At 44.2% G+C, this 19,024-nt stretch overlaps 1 protein-coding gene across 2 annotated transcripts in view; it reads right to left on the bottom strand.

Moving 5' to 3' along the window:
- Nucleotides 1-1,278: 1,278 nt before the first annotated feature.
- The window catches only part of MTCH2 (mitochondrial carrier 2), a 41,032-nt gene continuing 23,286 nt past the window's right edge, over nucleotides 1,279-19,024 (bottom strand). For both annotated transcript variants that reach the window (XM_075837802.1, XM_075837801.1), the window contains one exon: nucleotides 1,279-4,305. In XM_075837802.1, the coding sequence (XP_075693917.1) occupies nucleotides 3,194-4,300 (1,107 nt within the window). In that variant the 5' untranslated portion in view covers nucleotides 4,301-4,305 and the 3' untranslated portion in view covers nucleotides 1,279-3,193. The remainder of the gene's footprint in view (nucleotides 4,306-19,024) is intronic.

Here is a 19,024-nt window from a genome sequence, read left to right as displayed (position 1 = left end):
AATCACAACATTTACCTATTTGCAGCGGGTTATACCTCCCTATTGAATTCAAGGGGAAAAACCCGCAGCATAAGAGCAGCGATTCCGCAGCATAAACGGACATGCTGCGGATTAAAAAATCGCACCGCAGGTCAATTCATGTACGGTTTCTCTGCAGATTTTTTCCGCAGAGTGTGGATGACATATGTTCAAAGCTTCTGAAATTCATTGCAGAAAATCTGCAGTATTCTTAAACGCCAGGGTCTGTGTGGAGTAGAGATGCAATGTTTTTCCTCAGAATAGGCCATCAATGTTTTATTAGTGGATGTCAAACCCCCCCCCCCCCCGAGACTCTGACGATCAGCAGAAAGAAGGGGCCGTGATGTTCTAGTACTATTGTTACAGACACAGCGCTGTATCGTACATGAGGCCACGCCGGGTAGTGCTGCTCAGCCCCATTGAAATGAAAAAGGGAGGGATCTAATATTAAGGGGGGGGGGACGACGACTTCACAAATATCATGCTGTAAGTCCACACAATGGTTTCCTTACCACTATAAATTAGCATTAATTAAAGGGCCCTCATGACAAAACTGATATTGCTATGCCGAGTACTTTGCCAGAGGGGGCGCTGCATGTTACAGAAAATTAAAGAGAATCTGTGTGTCATGCATCGCCCTTTCAGGCCAGCGCTAAGCATAACTTATATAACACGGTGTATTAGTTTTCTTGGAGTGTACCTTTAAGATTTTAACCCATGCAGGATCTAATTGATAAATGGAAAACTGAATTACTGTAATTTTACTGAAACTTTATAGCATTTTAATAAAGGGGGTTAATGAAATTAGAAAAACATATCTGCTTTCTTTAAGAAAGCACCAGAAGTGGTATTGCAGCTTAGAACTATTCAATTAAATGTGACTGAGCTGCAATACCAGAGACAGCCCTTAGACAAGAGTGGCGCTGTTTCTGAAATAGAAACACAATTTTTTCCTAATCTACGACAGCCCCTTTAAATGTACATATGCAGTGAGAATAAAGGCGAGACATCTGCCTCAGTGTTTTTAGTCTGTTCCAGAAAACCCCCAATTATCACAGCACCTGCAAAACTTCTGTGAATTGGTGTCAGTGACTCAGATTCGGCTACACTGTCTATTCTGCGCTGCTTGCTGATCAAATAGAAGTCTCATTAGCAGCTTTAATTAACTGCCGGCATCAGAAATGATCCCTCCCGGAGGATGCATCTCGATGAAGTCACTCTTAAACATACACTTAATGACATTTAAAATCGGCAAACACATGGGAAATAGAAAACGATTTTATTTTTTCCTCTAGAGTTACGTAACAAGTATAGAACGTTGTGCATTGCTTCAGTGTATCTTACACCTGCCATATTTCAGGAGGACCTTCCTTTTATTGCATTCCTTATATAAATAACATGGACATTAGTTCGGTTCACCACTCCACTCATGCAGTACACAGTTTTATAACATGCTCACCGACACATAATTGAACAACGCAAATGGCGATCTCTCGTGAACGGAGACGGAAACTATCAGATCAACCAATATCTAACTACAGATTCTACCTACACATAATCCCTAGAAGAGTGGATTTAAAGAGTAACTACTAAAGAAAATATAAAAATGTTGGTGCAACGGCAGATAAAAGGGTATTCCTATCTTATGTTATGGCATGTCGCTAGGATATATTGTGATCAATGGAGGTTCAATTTATGGGACCCTCGCCGATCCAGAAAATGAAGGGAAAGAGGTCCCGTCGACATTTCTCCTGTATAGCAGCACTCCCGGCCTCATGCTTCCAGGAAACTGCATGGGGCCGTTTTGTCGTTCCTTCTAAGGCAGGGTCGCTGTGCAGGAAGTGCATAAAAGGGTATTCCCAAAATAATACATATCCCCTATACACATGATAGGTGATAATTTTCTCATCGCTGGGGGCCCAAATACTGGGACCCCCACTGATTGTGAGGACGGGGGTCCTGAGCCTCCAGATTCTCCTCACTGCTTGACCAGAGTGAGGAGGACATTGAATGGAGCGGCCGTTGAACATGTGGGCTGCCGCTCTGTTCAAATCTATCTACAGGAATGACGGAAACAGCAGAGTACAACACTCGGCTGTTTCCGTCACTCTCATAGACAGTGAATGCTCGACTCCATTCAAGCTACTCCTCACTGCGGGGAGTGCAGTGAGGCGGATCTGGGTGTTTGGGACTCCCATCTCACGATCGGTGGGGGTCCAGCAATCAGAAAATTATCACCTGTACTGTGGGCAGTTGATAACTAATGATTTTGGGAATACCCCTTTAACCAGCTCTGCAGCCCTTTCATTTGGTGGGGGTCCCAGCAATCAGGTTTTGCAATATGACATTATTTCCTATAATGGGAAAACCCTTTTAACGCCAACATCCCTCTCCCCCCATGTAACGCTACGTAGGAAGCTGAGGTATGAGAAGTTGTTTAAAGGAGTTCTCCACTATGACATGGAGGGAACAGTGGTCACCAAAGATTTTAATCGGATCTGCTACTTTGTTAGTTTGGAAAAGAAGTTACTAGCGACCGTAGTGTTCCTTCTATGTTATTGACAGGCATAGTGACCACTGAAGCAGCTACGCAGCATACTGAACCCACCACACAGTTTAGCATATCTAAGCTTCCTGGACACTTGGAAGTGTGACTCATAAAGGGTCACTATCATTATTTCAACTGTCTCCCACCCAATGCTTAAAGTGATGGGGAGACAATGACGTTCACGTTGGTAGGTATGGTTGATGAGGCAATCGTATAACCCCCTACTTGGTTTGAATGTGTCACTAACTCATGTTTGGCCAATCTCAATATAATCAATAAGTAATGTGGAGTAATCTGGAGGCCCAGGTTAACTAATCGCCTTCTCATTCATTCACTAAACCGAAGGAAGTACCTGCTTGTATTTTTCACCCGGGTAAGGTATCTCTTGCAGGGGATTCTTTAAATCTGTATGCAATTCAATGTTCAAGAAATATGAGGCAACATGTTTCAGAATGTACTACCTATGACACAATTGCAATGCTACAAACACAATTATGAGTGAAATTTGCGGATGTGGATTCTGTCTCTATGGCACCATTGAATATGTGACTATATGACCTATTATTCAATTCATTTTTGTATACTGGTCATACTCTGGCACTGTCACCGTACCCATGACGGTACCCTTCAAATCTGTGTAAGAATTTCTGGTTTGGAGTTTGTTACTGTTATTTGTTGCTTGGAAGGTATCTCAGGATAAATCAGGAAGCCAGTGAAGGTAATGTATTTTCCATGATTACTGTATGCCCCATAGCCTTCATGTCCATGGCTATATAGCCAAACTGTGTCTCCAGGTTGTAGTGACAGCATCACACTTTGGCTTTGCATCTCACGTTTTTTAGAGTGGCTGTCATCATAAATCATTGCTTGAACTTCATTCTGGTTCTTCATCAACTTGACAGACATGGTTTTATAAGGCATTTTCCCTATGGTAAAAGAAAAGTAATATGCTCCAGCCAAACGGCAGTGAAATTCTCCAGATGACAGGTTAAAGTCTTTCCCAATGTTCACAAACTCTGAGTCAAAAGTGATTGCTGGATGCTGTATCTTCTTTTCCTCCGATCCAACAAGACTTTCAGTTCTTGCAACTGAGAAAGCTGACCGAGGGTCTGTGTTTATTGGTTGGTCCTCACCCACCGTGTACTTTTTGTAGACTTCATTCTGTTCTGAGGACCTTTCTGTAGACGTAATTGTGTTTTGTGGGTTTTGTAGTTTGTAGGAATTGCTGCCGCTCTGGAAATAATAGGATGTATCAGGGTAGATCAAATAACCATTGAAGGTTGTATAAGGTCCAACATTACTGTAGAGTGCGTATTTTGGGTCACCATGAAGCCGAAGCCAAACCGTGTCTCCATAGTCAAGCTGTAACATTGCACTCTGACTGGCAACTTTTCTCTCTTTGTGGTGATGCTCATCATAGACGATGACCTGAACTTCATTCTTGTTCTTCATCAACATAACTGAAAGGTTTTTCTTTGGGAACTTTCCAATAGTAAAAGAAAAATAATATGCTCCAGGAATACGACACCTGAAGATACCTGCTTTGGGGTCAAAATCCCCTCCAATATTTACATAGACTTTGTCAAAAGTAATGACCATTTCAGGTCCTCCTTCCATACTGGTAGTACGGGCAACAGAAAAGGCAGAGCGAAAATCTGTACCAAGGGCCACCGGAGAAAGAAGAAGGAGATGAGCCAATATTCCAAGAAAAGCTGGAATACTTGAAGCAAACATTCTGGCTAGAGAAAAAACAAAAAATAATAGAAATGTTATTCTCCAACAGAAAACAGATTAAGAATACACAACTAATAATATTAGGAGATATAACAATATCAACAGTTCTAAAATAATCTAAAAACTGAACCTCCTAATGCACATGGCAGATCATGCACATCACGTACTTCGGAGCAGTTAGTACCCAATGTGCTGCCATATTGCGCCCATCTACAGCAATGATTTTCTACTTTTAGAATATCCCCGTAATAAAAAATGACATTATTTATTTCTCTTGGATTCCATTAGATCCAACAAAATACGGGCGTATAGACTTCCATGGGAGCCAGTTTTGGCTCCGTCAGTTCTGAGTTCATGAGGTCTAAGTGATATATTGGGTCTTCATTGCTAAAACTGCATCTGAAAACCCATCAACAAGGAATGTTCACTGCTTTTTCTTCATGTACTATTAGATCGAGCCCACAGAGGTCTAAAAAATATAGATTGCGGTGTCGAGTGTAGGCTTGATGCCCATGTGCTTTGGTACAAAGGTTTACCTGGGCTTGCCACCTATGAATGCATGTATATATTATATAAATGACATATAGTCTGTAACATATGTATACACTTGAAATGGAAGAATTATTAGAATGAGCGTGATAGTGTCCCAACATCTCTGCCCCATGTTTATATGGCACCGTTGGTCTTATTTGGTGGAGTCTTTCCTATTATGGGAGATATGATTTATACATTGGCCATACCTCTAAGGCAATATACTATAGAAATGTACAAGTGGTATATATGGGATGATGTGACACTTATTACTGTAACTAATGTAATATCCCACATATTCGCAGAATTGAGTCAATAATTATAACCTATGTCTTTCAAAAATCACTTTAAAGGGAACCTGTCACCAGCATTTCACCTATTGAACTCTACTCGCCCCTCGCTGGCCGTTGCTGTCAAAAGTTAATTGCCGTTATCCCCTCTCCTAAACTCCTCCTCCGACCGTAAATAACGGTCTGCAAACATTTTGCGCCTTTTATGGTAATAATCCGGAAGTCTCGTTCATTCCTCTTCTTATGCCCGCCCACCGCTGAAAACTGGTCCGCGTTGAATGCCAAAATCTCATCTGAGATAACGTGCGTGTGCCCGTCATGTATGGTCTGACACCCTTCCCTGCTTAGTCCGGGCCTCAAATCTAGTTACTGCGCCGGCGCGAGACTTCGTGTGTGTGCTGGGGGGAGGCGAGGAGCTGTCAATCAAAAGTATGGAGGCGGGGTTAGCTCGGAAAGGCTTGAGGAATGAAGATATGACTCTTTTCTGCTCATTGGCATACAGTGCGGCAACACTAAAAATCGGAATACTAATGGTAGAGCCGACGTAGAAGATAATTATAGGTTACATAACAATTTCACCCACTACCACCAGGTATTGCTGGTTTAATAGGTGAAATGCTGGTGACAGGTTCCCTTTAAATGCATTCACCACAGTCTTGAAATCACCCGAAATGCTGATGGCTTCAAAGCGTTAAGGCCTTATTGGACGAAGCGATTATCGTACAAATTTTCACATAATTGTTGTCAAATGTAAGAGATAATTGTCATGTGTAATAGCGTGCAACGATCGAACGACAAACGATAAATCGTTGGGATTCTGTTTATCGTCCACATCTACCCGGGCGATAGATTATTGTTTGTCGCTGCCACTTCCCTTTGTCTAGTCAGAAATCTTCCCGTCATTAGCAGATCCGTCCTGTGCACTCCACCTACAAGCTCGATAATCTTTGTGTGTCATGCGATCGTAGTAACAACTGAACAGAGAAAATCTTTAGCAATCATTGTCACGTGTAATAGACCGTCTTTTAAACGAAAACAACTCGCTAAATCATCACTCGTTGCTAGTTTATGGAAGCATATCTGCCCGTCTAATAGGCACTTTTAGGGTATGTGCACACGATAACGACAATTACGGCTGAAATTACAGAGCTGTTTTCAGGAGAAAACAGCTCGTGCATTTCAGACGTAATTGCTCGTACTCACATTTTCGATGCGTCAATTACGGCCGTAATTTGGAGCTGTTCTTCATTGAAGTCAATGAAAAACGGATCAAATTACGTCCCAAGAAGTGTCCTCGTTTACGCCTGAAAATAGGTCGTGTGAACCCAGCCTTACAGTGGCCAATTATTGGGCAAAAGAGCGTTCCCAGAGTATTGCTCTGTGTAAACAGGACAACGATCAGCCGATGAGCGAGCAAACGTTTTAAATGCAGAAACTATTATCGTTGTCGGCTGCACGTCTCCCTGTGTAAACAGGGGACGAGCGATCGGTGTATCGAGTGATCGGAGTATTTTTCACGGACCCGATTCACCCGTCAAAGTGAATGAATCCGTGAAGATTATCGGGTGCCACTCGGATGCCATCAAAACCGGACCGAGTGGCACAACGGTCGTGTGCAAGAGACTTTAGTAACGTATTGATGTAAATGTCTCCATACTTTTCTTCCCCCAGATTTTATGCACAATACCTTTCCTAACTCGTTCGTGTTGAGACTATGTAAGTGCTGACGGTATTTGAAGAACTATGATCAAAGGCATTACATCCCATGTGAGTTGCCGGCAGCGGAGGACATTTAAGTGAGTCTGGAGGGAGGTGTAGAATGTCTCCAAGGCAACAAGAAGTCTGGAGGGGGTCTCTCTGGTACGGGTAAGGGAGAGGAGCCAGGAAAATATGTTGAGGATTGTACGGAGAACAACCTCCGCAGTCATTGCGGAGCCGGGATCTTCTTACCAATCCTTTCTCCTGACATTCAAGGAGAATATAGTCTCTGTGTCTCTCATTGAGGGATTAGCTCATACATCTGAATGGTGTTCCACTTGGCAGTATCATGACTTGGACAGTGAAAGTTGAAGTTTATTAGATGAGAAGTATGGAAACAAATAGTACCGAACTTTCTGTGTCGTATGATACATGCCGGAGAGCAGAGACGTAACCTGAAGCCCCTGGGCCCGGTGGTAAAGTCTTTATAAGAGCCCACGACCTCAAGAGCCCCCGACCTCATAGGTTAAAAGGGGTTGTCCAGGATTAGAAAACATGGTTACTTTCTTCCATAGACAGAGCCACACCTGTCCATGAGTTGTGTCCGGTATTGCAGCTCAGCTCCATTGAAGTAAATAAGACTGAACTGCAATACCATACACCACCTATGGCCGAGTGTGGCACTGTTTTTGGAATAAAACAACCATGTTTTTCTAATTCTGGACAACCCCTTTAAGGCTACGTTCACACGGGGCATAATTTCTGTGGATTTTCCGTCCAGATATGAGTACACAAAATCCGCAGCGTACTACAGTAGCAGTAAAGTGGATGAGATTTGAACAAAACTTGAATATCCAGCAGCACCACCAGCAATTGAGACGGAACAACAGTATCCCAACTTAATGGGGAGTGCACGCAGGTTCATCAAAACATGGACATGCAACGTTTCAAGCCTATCAGGGTCTTTCTCAAGCAGACCCTGATAGGGTTGAAACGTTGCATGTCCATGTTTTGATGAATTAAAGAAAACAACTTTTTTTTCGCTTGGAGTGCCGCGGTCTCTTCTCTCTGTATGAGATTTGAACAAATGGCATCCGCACGCTCCGGAATAAATCCTAAATTCATAAAGTTCAAAAAATGCATAAATTGACCTGCGGTGCAGCTTTTTAATCCACAGCATATTAATTTATGCTGCGGAAACAATGCGCTTTTCTTGTGGATTTTCCCCATTGAGTTCAATGGGGAGGTAAAAATTGGCAACAAAAAGAAAATGATGACATTTTTGCAGGATAAAAGCTGCAACTCCGAAGCCTAAATCGCAAATCTAAAAAAAAAACTTTTTCCTATTTAAATCTGATTAAAAAAAAAGATTATAATGACCTCATTTGCATTACCATAGCGACGACTCCTTATTCCCCCGGCTCCGTGCTGCTGGCCTTTTGGGAAGAAGTTTCATCCCATGTGACTGCTGCAGCGGTCCATAATCTGCAGCGTCATCACAGGAGTCTGGGCTGCTCGGAGACCAGTAGTGGGGAGCAGGGACCCATCGCTATGGCAACGCCAGGCAGGTGAGTATTGATTATTTTTCTCATCTCTGCTTTTCGCCGAAAATTCGGAATTCTGTACCAGAAAAACAAAGCTCTGACCCCTATAGAGAATTTTGGACCTATTTAGAGAATACATTTTAGGTTCACTTGACCTACACAAACCCTTTCCAGCATCTTAAACTATCAGGAATAATGGGTATTAACCACTTCAGGAATATTATATATAAACCCAGCCATAACCACCCTAAACCACCATGTATAATAGATATTATGATTGTTTAACTCCTTCATTACCAAAGACCACCAGAGATACTGAGTTTATTTTTTTTTGTTTTTTTTTCTAATATTCGGGTACCAATTTACAAAACAGAAATAGTAAATGTAGCATTCGCCCCTTACCCGCCACCCACCCTTGGAAAAGTAAGCTCGGAAACCTCGCACGTTAATACTAGCGCGTCAAGCCAGCTCACTCGAAGGATATCAATCCACCACTTCCATTTTTCAAGGAATCGGGCAGACCTGCATATATAGTAAAATATGACTTTTCAAGTACGAGGGTCTGGTACACCTGCCCTTTCCACCCAACTCATTGTGATATCCAACATCTGAATATTTCCAGTCTTGCAATAAATAGTAATTGCAAAAGCAGAACCTGAAAAGTTTTGGCATGAAGCTGGACCTCCTGTGAGTAATCACCATGAGGAGCCAGAAAAGGCCGCACCTTAAATTCAAACCAAATGTGAAATTCAAAAAAGTAAAAACTCCCAGTCCTGCAGAGGCGTAATTTCGGGCAACGCCATAACAAGTGCACAAGGTCTGTGCCAGGGGATACTGAGTATTACCTTCTAACCTACCAGGAATATTACAAGAATACTATTACTAACACCTAAATCACCATATGCAGAAATGTTTCATGTAGTGCATGTAAAAGCGTGGCAAGGTGAGTATCATCTGGGAGGGAATTTTGGAATTAAAATCAGGGTCGGCCCGTCATTATTATTCTCTATGCTCTGACAGGACTTAAAGAGGCTCTGTCACCAGATTTTGCAACCCCTATCTGCTATTGCAGCAGATCGGCGCTGCAATGTAGATTACAGTAACGTTTTTATTTTTAAAAAACGAGCATTTTTGGCCAAGTTATGACCATTTTTGTGTTTATGCAAATGAGGCTTGCAAAAGTCCAAGTGGGTGTGTTTAAAAGTAAAAGTCCAAGTGGGCGTGTATTATGTGCGTACATCGGGGCGTTTTTACTTCTTTTACTAGCTGGGCGTTCTGACGAGAAGTATCATCCACTTCTCTTCAGAACGCCCAGCTTCTGGCAGTGCAGACACAGCGTGTTCTCGAGAGATCACGCTGTGACGTCACTCACAGGTCCTGCATCGTGTCGGACGAGCGAGGACACATCGGCACCAGAGGCTACAGTTGATTCTGGAGCAGCATCGGCATTTGCAGGTAAGTCGATGTAGCTACTTACCTGCAAACGCTGATGCTGCTGCAGAATCAACTGTAGCCTCTGGTGCCGATGTGTCCTCGCTCGTCTGACACGATGCAGGACCTGGGGAAGTGACGTCACAGATCTGCACTGCCAGAAGCTGGGCGTTCTGAAGAGAAGTGGATGATACTTCTCATCAGAACGCCCAGCTAGTAAAAGTAGTAAAAACGCCCCGATGTACGCACATAATACACGCCAAGTTGGACTTTTACTTTAAACACGCCCAGTTGTACTTTTGCAAGCCTCATTTGCATAAATACAAAAATGGTCATAAATTGGCCAAAAATGCTCGTTTAAAAAAAATAAAAACGTTACTGTAATCTACATTGCAGCGCCGATCTGCTGCAATAGCAGATAGGGGTTGCAAAATCTGGTGACAGAGCCTCTTTAAATAGGAACTACACTTTCATCAAACTTTTGATATGAAACTTTTCATAGAGACATGTCAAAAGTTTGGATCGGTGGGGGTCCGGGTGATGAGACGCCACTGTTGATGAAACAAAGGTGCAGAAGCGATCAGCTGATCGCTTCTACACCTTCATTTCAGCAATGGTGGGGGACTCTCACCAATCCAAACTTTTGATATGTCTCTATGACATATCAAAAGATTGATGAAAGTGTAGTTCCTCTTTAAAGGTACAGTGTTACCACAATTTTTTTTTTAATATGTTAAAGATGTTAGTACTTTATTAAAAACGTTTGGATTAATTTGTGTGTTTGTGTGTTACTTTTTCTTATTTTTAGACTTTTTCTTCCCTATGGGGGCTGCCATTTTTTTTTCCATTTCTGTATGTGTCGATTAACGACACATACAGACATGGAATACGGCAGCTCCAGTCCCATAGGGACTGCGAACGGGGCCCGTTCCATCCACTTCAATGTACGCCGTCTGTGTGGGAACGGCGCATGCGCCGCTCCCACACAGTCCAATTTGAAATGCGCGCCGTCCGGCACCATTTTCCTGTGGACCGGAAGTCGCGGCCGGACAGTAAGATTACTACTTCCGGTCGCGGCTTCCGGACTTGTGCACTTGGACCAGCGGCAGCAGACGGAGCGGACGGGCCGGAGGGAGCCGCGGCGGCAGGAGCAGGTAAGAGCTTTCTATGTATGTTCGTGTTTGTGTGTGTTTACTACTGTATGTAAACCTACTACACTGTGTGTTAGCTCAAAAAATGGCGACACACAGTGTAGGAGGTTAGACCGTTGAATCCCCTCGTTTATCCCGGCACTAGCCAGGATAAAGGAGGGGGGGATGCTGAGAGCTCACTAGAGCGAGGGCTTTTTACCCAATTTTGCAGCATAAAGCAATGTGGTTGCTTTACCACATGCAATGCTGCAATTTTGGGAATGGCTCCATCTAGTGACCAGCAATGGGAAATATTATAAATTAGAATCCAATTTATAATATTTCCTGACTCGTGAAAAAAATAGAACAATGTTTAATCACCTATACACTAATTGTTTAACTAAAAAAAAAACAAACATGTTTTGCTGCCAACACATTCCCTTTAAGTAAACTTATGGGTAGAATACCCTCTAAATGGCCCCATTAACAACTGAGGTGCTTGACTAAAGCGTGTTATATAAGCTAATCTTCATTGGCATATGTGGCAGCGCCCCAATCCTCAGTGATCCCTTTTGACCAGTCAACACTGCCAGGATTGAAGAAAAATCACGTCACCCACTTTAGGACTAAGAAGAAGATTTCCGGGGTGTCCTATCGCCAGTCATGTGATCATAGTTGGCCCTGCTGGGGGCAGAGGTGCAGCCACATGATATTAGCATGACACTTTTTCGGCGCAGTAAAGTGCAATGTAGTAAAAGTCCATTCTTCCAGACCTAGACTATATGAGTGGGCACTCTAGAGAAAATGGGGCACGTTTTATTATTAAATGACCTTTGGCCAGTGACCAAAATCCTTTTTTAATATACAGTACATAGGAAGGATAATCCTCTTATCGTCTCCAGCAACTACTTTAAGAGAAATATTCCATAGACTAAGGGCAGATTCACACGAGCGTTGCGTTTTTGCGCGCGCAAAAAACATTTGACAGCTGCGTGTGTCATCCGTGTCTGATGCGCGGCTGCGTGATTTTCGCGCAGCCGCCATCATAGAGATGAGGCTAGTCGACGGCCGTCACTGTCCAAGGTGCTGAAAGAGCTAACTGATCGGCAGTAACTCTTTCAGCACCCTCGACAGTGAATGCCGAACACAATATCGCAAAACCTGTAGAAAAAAAAGAAAAAGTTCGTACTTACCGAGAACTTCCCGGCCGTTGCCTTGGTGACGCGTCCTTGGTGACGCGTCCTTGGTGACGCGCCTCTCTTGACATCGGGCCCCACCTCCCTGGATGACGCGCCAGACCATGTGACCGCTGCAGCCTGTGCTTGGCCTGTGATTGGCTGGAGCTGTCACTTGGACTTAATTGTCATCCCGGGAGGTCAGACTGGAGGAAGAAGCCGGGAGTTAGCGGTAAGTCAGAACTTCGTTTTTTTTTCTACAGGTTCATGTATATTGGGATCGGAAGTCACGGTCCATGGTGCTGAAACAGTTTAACTCTTTCAGCTCCATGGACAGTGACTATCTCCTGACGTCGGGTACCGATAATTTTTTTGCCGGGTTCGGCCAAAACGAGTTTGGCCGAACCCGGTGAAGTTCGGTACGCTTGTCCGGCTTCGCTCATCGCAAAGACACTCCGTTTGGATGTTCGGAAACAGAAAAGCACGTGGTGCTTTTCTGTTTTCATTCATCCTTTTCACTGCTGTTGCGCGAATCACGCTCGTCCCACGGAAGTGCTTCCGTGTGGTGCGCGTGATTTTCACGCACCCATTGACTTCATTGAACCTTCATTGAACCTGTCGCGCTTTTTGCGCAGCAGACAAACGCTGCGCAAAAAGCACGGACTGTCTGTACTGCCCCATAGACTTGTATTGGTCCATGCGTGCCGCGTGAAAACCACGCGGCCCGCACGGACCGAATACACGCTCGTGTGAATCCCCCCTAATAAACATAAGCCTGATCCTCTGCCTAAACTATGTATTTTATTTTGCAGAAAAGGAAAGTTATACTTATAATTAAACTAAAGTAAATTAAAGCTTTTGCATTATATAAGTTTATAACATTGTCTAATATACATTGCATATCAATTCCTCATAGTTTTCAAGATCTCTGCTGGCTGTCAAACAATTGAAAAAAAATAATTATTTACTTCCAGAGGTTAAACCCTTCTCTTGGTCAGGTCATGAAATAACACAATATATCATGAGACCAAAGTGAGATACATTTCCATTCTTCAGGGGAACTATGGGAAAAATCTCTGTGGCCAACAGTCTGGCTGGGCATCTAAAGCTGGCAATGTAGGGGGTATCTCAGAGGCTTAGGTACTTATGGGGTAATTTGAAGCCAGCAGTGTCAGACTGCGGTACCTTGAGCCCACCAGAGGAAATTATTCTGAGGGCCCACACTCCATCTATACAGAACATGTGCACGTCCACGTTTTATTGCATTATTATCTTTGTTATTATTATTGTACACACAGGACACCCATCCAAATGGGGTTGTCTTCTGCTGGACCTTTGGGTCCTTTTAGTCTAAGGATCCCATTATTATGTCAGAATCCGGGCCCATCAGAGGATCCTCTAGGACTCTTGTGGGCCAATCCGACCCAGGAGGAGCAAAGTGTTAGGCCACGTTTAGCTGTGACATAATTACCACAGATGTGCGGTGCGGATTCCGTGGCAATGTACAGCACAACACATGTGGATTTTGCTGCTGAATCGCCAGTGGATTTCCTGCAAAATCGGCAGTGGATTTCTCCTGCTATGTCTGAATGTAGCTTTAAAGGGGTTGTCCACCCACAGACAACTGATGCCCTATACAGGATAGGTCATCAGTCATGCTCGGTGGGGGTCCGACACCCGGACCCTGCAGCGATCAGCTGCCTCCAGGCACCGGATGTCCATGCCGAAGGCAGATGGCTCCGGTCACAGAATAAAGGCTGAGCTGCAGCAGGGCCGCTTATGCAATAGTTGGAGCCATCTGCTTCCGGCTCCAACTACTGCATAACATCTGGCGCCCGGAGCAGCTGATCAGTGCAGGGTCCGGGTGTCGGACCCGCAGCGATTATATACTGTAGACCTATCCTATGGATAGGTCATCAGTTGTCCGTGCCTGGACAACCCCTTTAAGGGAACCTCAGCGGCTTACTCTTAGGTGCCTCATTACTTTCAGTCCAGCATGTGTGTGGGGGATGTAGTTTGGGGTGTGGGCACATTTTTACAGAGGTTTTGACATTGCAGAATTTTACTGATGAGGCCAGATGTGCAGTTTGGAGCATCTCGCTGATTTTCTATATCACAGAAGGCTGTAAAATGTTTTTATGATATTTTTCCCTTATTAACTTCAATGTGGAAAAACAAAGAAACAAAGAAGACCTCATGTGCGTTTTTTATATGCTACACGTGGGATCTCAATAGAACACTTGAGCTCATTTAGAAAAATTTGGGACCCCGACATAATTGAAGAGGGTTGTTTATCTGGGCTGGGCGCAATCTTGGCAACTTCTTGCCTTTGTTCTTCCAGACTTTCCTTTTTTCCACTGTTCTCTAACTTCCGCTCCAACCATTATACTCCTCAACCCTCCTTATATCTGTAGTTCTCTCCCCATTCTCCTACACCTCACTCTTTAATGGTCTTTTATAGAAATAAACCTTAACCACTGAATAATCAAAAGTTGACCAGGTACTCTTTCACTGACAGCAAGCAGAGCTGTTTAAAATAATGGGGAATTAAACCACAAATGATATCAGAAAGTTGCAGAACTTCCCATATACAATGATTGCGCCTTATTTGCATAAAAGCAGAGAACTTCTTTATCGCAAAGCTGAAGCTTCAGTTGGTAGCCCATATGCTTATAAAAAGTTAACCAAGTTTTTTGATCTCCCTCACCCATCATATTCTACAAACGGCTAGTTCAGATGGACAGGCTGGACTGCTTGCACTGCTTTCCTTGATAAATTTCTGTTTACCTGTATTTCCACTAGGGGGAGCTCACTGTATATACGAGGCTAAGTCAAAAATTATCCGCACTCCGGTTATATTAAAACTTCTGTTGGCCGCACTGTCTTATCAGCGCTTTCCGTACGAGGTCGCTGTCTCCCCAGTCACTGCTGTGCAGGTTTGAACGTATTACGTTTGTTTATTTGTGACTGGGGTGCGAGAAACAATGGCTTCCCCACTTGTGATTTGCACGAAAGAAGAGCAGCGTGCAGTGATTCGTTTTTTTGTGGTTTGAGGGTGTGCCTTGTGCCGATATTTATCGAAGACTTTGTGCACAGTATGGAGAAAGTGTTTTGTCACGAAGAAGTGTGTATGAATGGAGAAGTTCAAGGAAGGTCGCACAAGTGTCATCCATGAAGAAGGAGCCAGACGTCTGTCCACGTCTGATGACAACATTGAGCGTGCACGTGAACTGACTCTATTGGATAGACGAGTATCAGTGGATTATGTGGCAAATAATTAGCAAATTAGCCATGGCTCACGTCTGATGAAGAGGTGAAGACGGCGGTGCATTCGTGGCTCGCAGCTTAGCCTAAAACATTTCTTAATGTGGGAATACGAAAGCTTGTTGACAGATCGACAAAGTTTATTGAACAGCCGGGAGATTATGTCGAAAAATGAAATGTTTGCCTTTTTGAAAGTTGATTAAAATTAATTCCACAGCCAGAGTGCGGATAATTTTTGACTCACCCTCGTAGATTTATTGGAAGCTCTATAAATTTATATGCCTTGAGCTCCACCTAGTGGTCGCTGCATGCAGACAGAATTTTAGCATTTACCTATGCAGGGGACTTGCATATATTGTGAAATTAGTCAGCAGAGAATTTTCTTCACCTTTTTTAACCCCCTTTTTTTTTTTGGATGGGGCCCTTTCTGAGTCTTGCTTTAGGGCCCTATGATTTCTGAGTATGCCCCAGTCTAATGTTGATTATTAATGATTCCATTATTAATGTGTTTCAACATTCTCAATGGCAGAGACTCGTTGTTCGACACCAGCTATAGTGCTACAGGTTTCTTGTAATCTCCAGCCCCCACCCGGGAATATAAAGCTCTTTCCAGTATGCAAAATCAGCAGGTCATGCATGAATCCTGTATCCACATCACAAGGTCCGCACCGCATGCTATGTTCCTTCCCGCTGAGAACTTGAGGCTTTGTGATTAATTGCAGCAGAATAACCTCGGCTTAACCATGTCAACATCTCTGCTGTCCTACCTGGACTAATGAAGACATATCGCTGTGGAAAGTAGGACACCCAGCGGGTTATACATGATAATAGGTATGAACCGACCCGCAACCCATCAGAAATGAATGATAATCAATATAGAGTATTCTACAGCAGCAGAGCCCTATCTATGGCGCCATTGTCCTGGTACCTCGTAGAGCATTGACCATTAAAGAGACACTAGTATGAATTTAGCATTCCTTTTTTTAGGCTGTGTTCGGTTGTAGGTAACCGAGGCTAAAACTAGCAAATGTCACCTACCATCTGCTCTGTGTCCTGATAGTGGAAGAAACGTCTGAAACCTAATAACCGAAAGAGCGGCTGTCATTTTGACAGGGATCGGCTAACTAGCTAATGTGTATGGGGCCTACCAAGTGTCCCACATGGCTTATTTTGGGAGAAAAAAAAGAGTATCGGGAGTATTGGATGTCAACATGTTTGATCCTTCTTTCCCCCAGGGTGGTCTGCCAGCGGTCAAGCAGAGTAGGTATGCCGATGGTGTAGTCGAAAGGAATCGCTGTCAGCCATTCACCCTACAGCTCTCTCATGTGCATGGCCAGCTTAAGTGATCAGCAGGGGCAGATCACATTTGGAAATGGGGTGGGCAGCATGAGCCGCTTCTCTCCGGGCATGCGCATTGAAGCGAGGTGTTCCGTCTTCAGCTTCATCCCTTTGCGAGTCACTATCGTGATCGTGATCAGGCACCTGTCATTATCAAGTAAATGGCGCATGCGCTAGATTAAGGCACAGCTAGTGCTGAAGTTAAGGGCCATCCAAAAATGTCAATCAAGGAACAATGGCCGTGATCCCATCCAGGATACCGTGACTCCTCCCTCCAATACCGCCAAGTTGACGTCTTGTAAGCTATTTACATGTAGTGTCCTCCGATTTTTTTACTTGTTTTTTCTCCTTCGGGCAATTCCAACAGTGACATGTCTAGAAAGTTATTTAGAAGCACTACAGTATCATGGCGCCAATTTAATGACCAAATCCCTGGTAACAGGTTCCCTTTAAGTCCAACCTTATGAGCTGATCAGTTTCATATTATATATCTATAGCGGTCGGAGCTCATTTTTCTGACATAGAGCTCCAAATCTCCTATGATATAATTTTGACTGACTGCAGCTGCCACCAGGGGGAGCTCATTATATATGGATTCATAGGGGTATGTTCACGAGCTTAATAGAATGACTTAATGAAGTCCCGCTTTTTGCTGCGTTTTTGGAGATGTTTTTCCATGGAGTCAATGAAAAACAGCTCAAGAAGTGACATGCACTTTTTCAAAACGGCCACGCAAAAATCGCCCCGTCGGAACAGAACGCAGTTTTTCCCATTGAAATCAATGGGAAGATGTTTGGAGAAAAACGGCTGAAAAGAAGCCGTGTGAATATACCCTAAATCTCCCAGTGCGCAGTAAGCTTCCCCTAGTGGTGGCTTCAGGTAACCAGTATGTAATATGTATGGTTTTCCCACCAGGGACATTTATGGCATATCCACAGGATATGTCATAAATGTCAGATAGATGCAAGTCCCACCTATGGGACCCACACCTATCTCTAGAACGGGGCCCCCTAAACCCTGTTCTACCATTTTCTGCTCCCTCTGCCTCCCAGGCCACTTCCTGACTATATGATCGGGAGTTACAAAAACAGCGTAGCTCGCTGAGCTATGCTGTTTCTGTTACTCCCATAGTAGTGAATGGCAGTTACGGAAGCAGCGTAGTATGCGAGCCACACTGTTTCTGTAACTACCATTCCGTTCAAAGGGATGTACGGAAACAGCGTAGCTGAGCGAATTTCCTAATTCTTGATCGGAATTCACCTGCTTCTGCCACAACACAGAGCAGTAGAACGGGGTTTAGGGGGCCCCCGTTCTAGAGATAGGTGCAGGGTTCTAGAGGTGGGACCCGCATCTATCTGACATTTATGATGTATCCTGTGGATATGTCATAAATGTCTCTCATGGGAAAACCCCTTTAATATTATATTACCAAAGTCAGCTTTTCCAGAAATAAATATACTTAGAAGGGACTGGAATATTAATAGACAATCAAGCGACCTACATTTATGGGTGTTGTGTTTTTTAAAGGGTAGATGCACTTTATATATATTTTAATCAATCCGCTGCTCTAGAAGCGTGCTGATCTCGTGTATGTGGGCCTCCCGACTGTTCCCCAATGACAGATGTCGGGGATTTCAACATTACTGATCCTTTGTTGCCACAGGACATGAGCCGCTGACAGACTCCTCTCCTCTACCCATTGAAATAATCGTGCATGTGTATGGTGGAGTCTGGAGACATAGATGTAGTTTTCGGCTGACAGCTATTCCAATCAAGCTCTGCACTATCAGTCCTAGAATCAGTTCACCACCCTGCGCTGCCTCCCGCCACCCTGTGCTGTTTCCCGTCACCCTGCGATGTCTCCCTTCACACTGCGCTGTTTCCAGTCACCCTGCGGTGTTTCCCTTCACACTGCGCTGTTTCCTGTCTCCCTGCGTTGTTTTCTGCCACCCTGCCCTGTTTTCTTACACCCTGTCTCCTGACACCCTGCGAGGTCTGCTGACACCCTGCCCTGTTTTCTTACACCCTTTCTCCTGACACCCTGCGAGGTCTGCTGACACTCTGCCCTGTCTCCTGACACCCTGCGCTGTTTCCTGTCACCCAGCGCTGTTTTCTGTCACCCTGCGCTGTCTCCTGACACCCTGCGCTGTTTCCTGTCTCCCTGCGCTGTTTTCTGTCTCCCTGCGCTGTCTCCTGTCACCCGTCGCTGTTTTCTGTCACCCTGCGCTGTTTTCTGTCTCCCTGCGCTGTTTCCTGTCACCCTGCGCTGTCTCCTGTCACCCTGCGCTGTCTCCTGTCACCCTGCGCTGTTTTATGTCTCCCT

Source organism: Rhinoderma darwinii, chromosome 9 (assembly GCF_050947455.1).
Source record: "Rhinoderma darwinii isolate aRhiDar2 chromosome 9, aRhiDar2.hap1, whole genome shotgun sequence".
NCBI classification, from domain to species: Eukaryota; Metazoa; Chordata; class Amphibia; order Anura; family Rhinodermatidae; genus Rhinoderma; species Rhinoderma darwinii.
The sequence above is the reverse complement of the archived record's forward strand: the minus strand, read 5'-3'. Positions and strand labels throughout refer to the sequence as shown.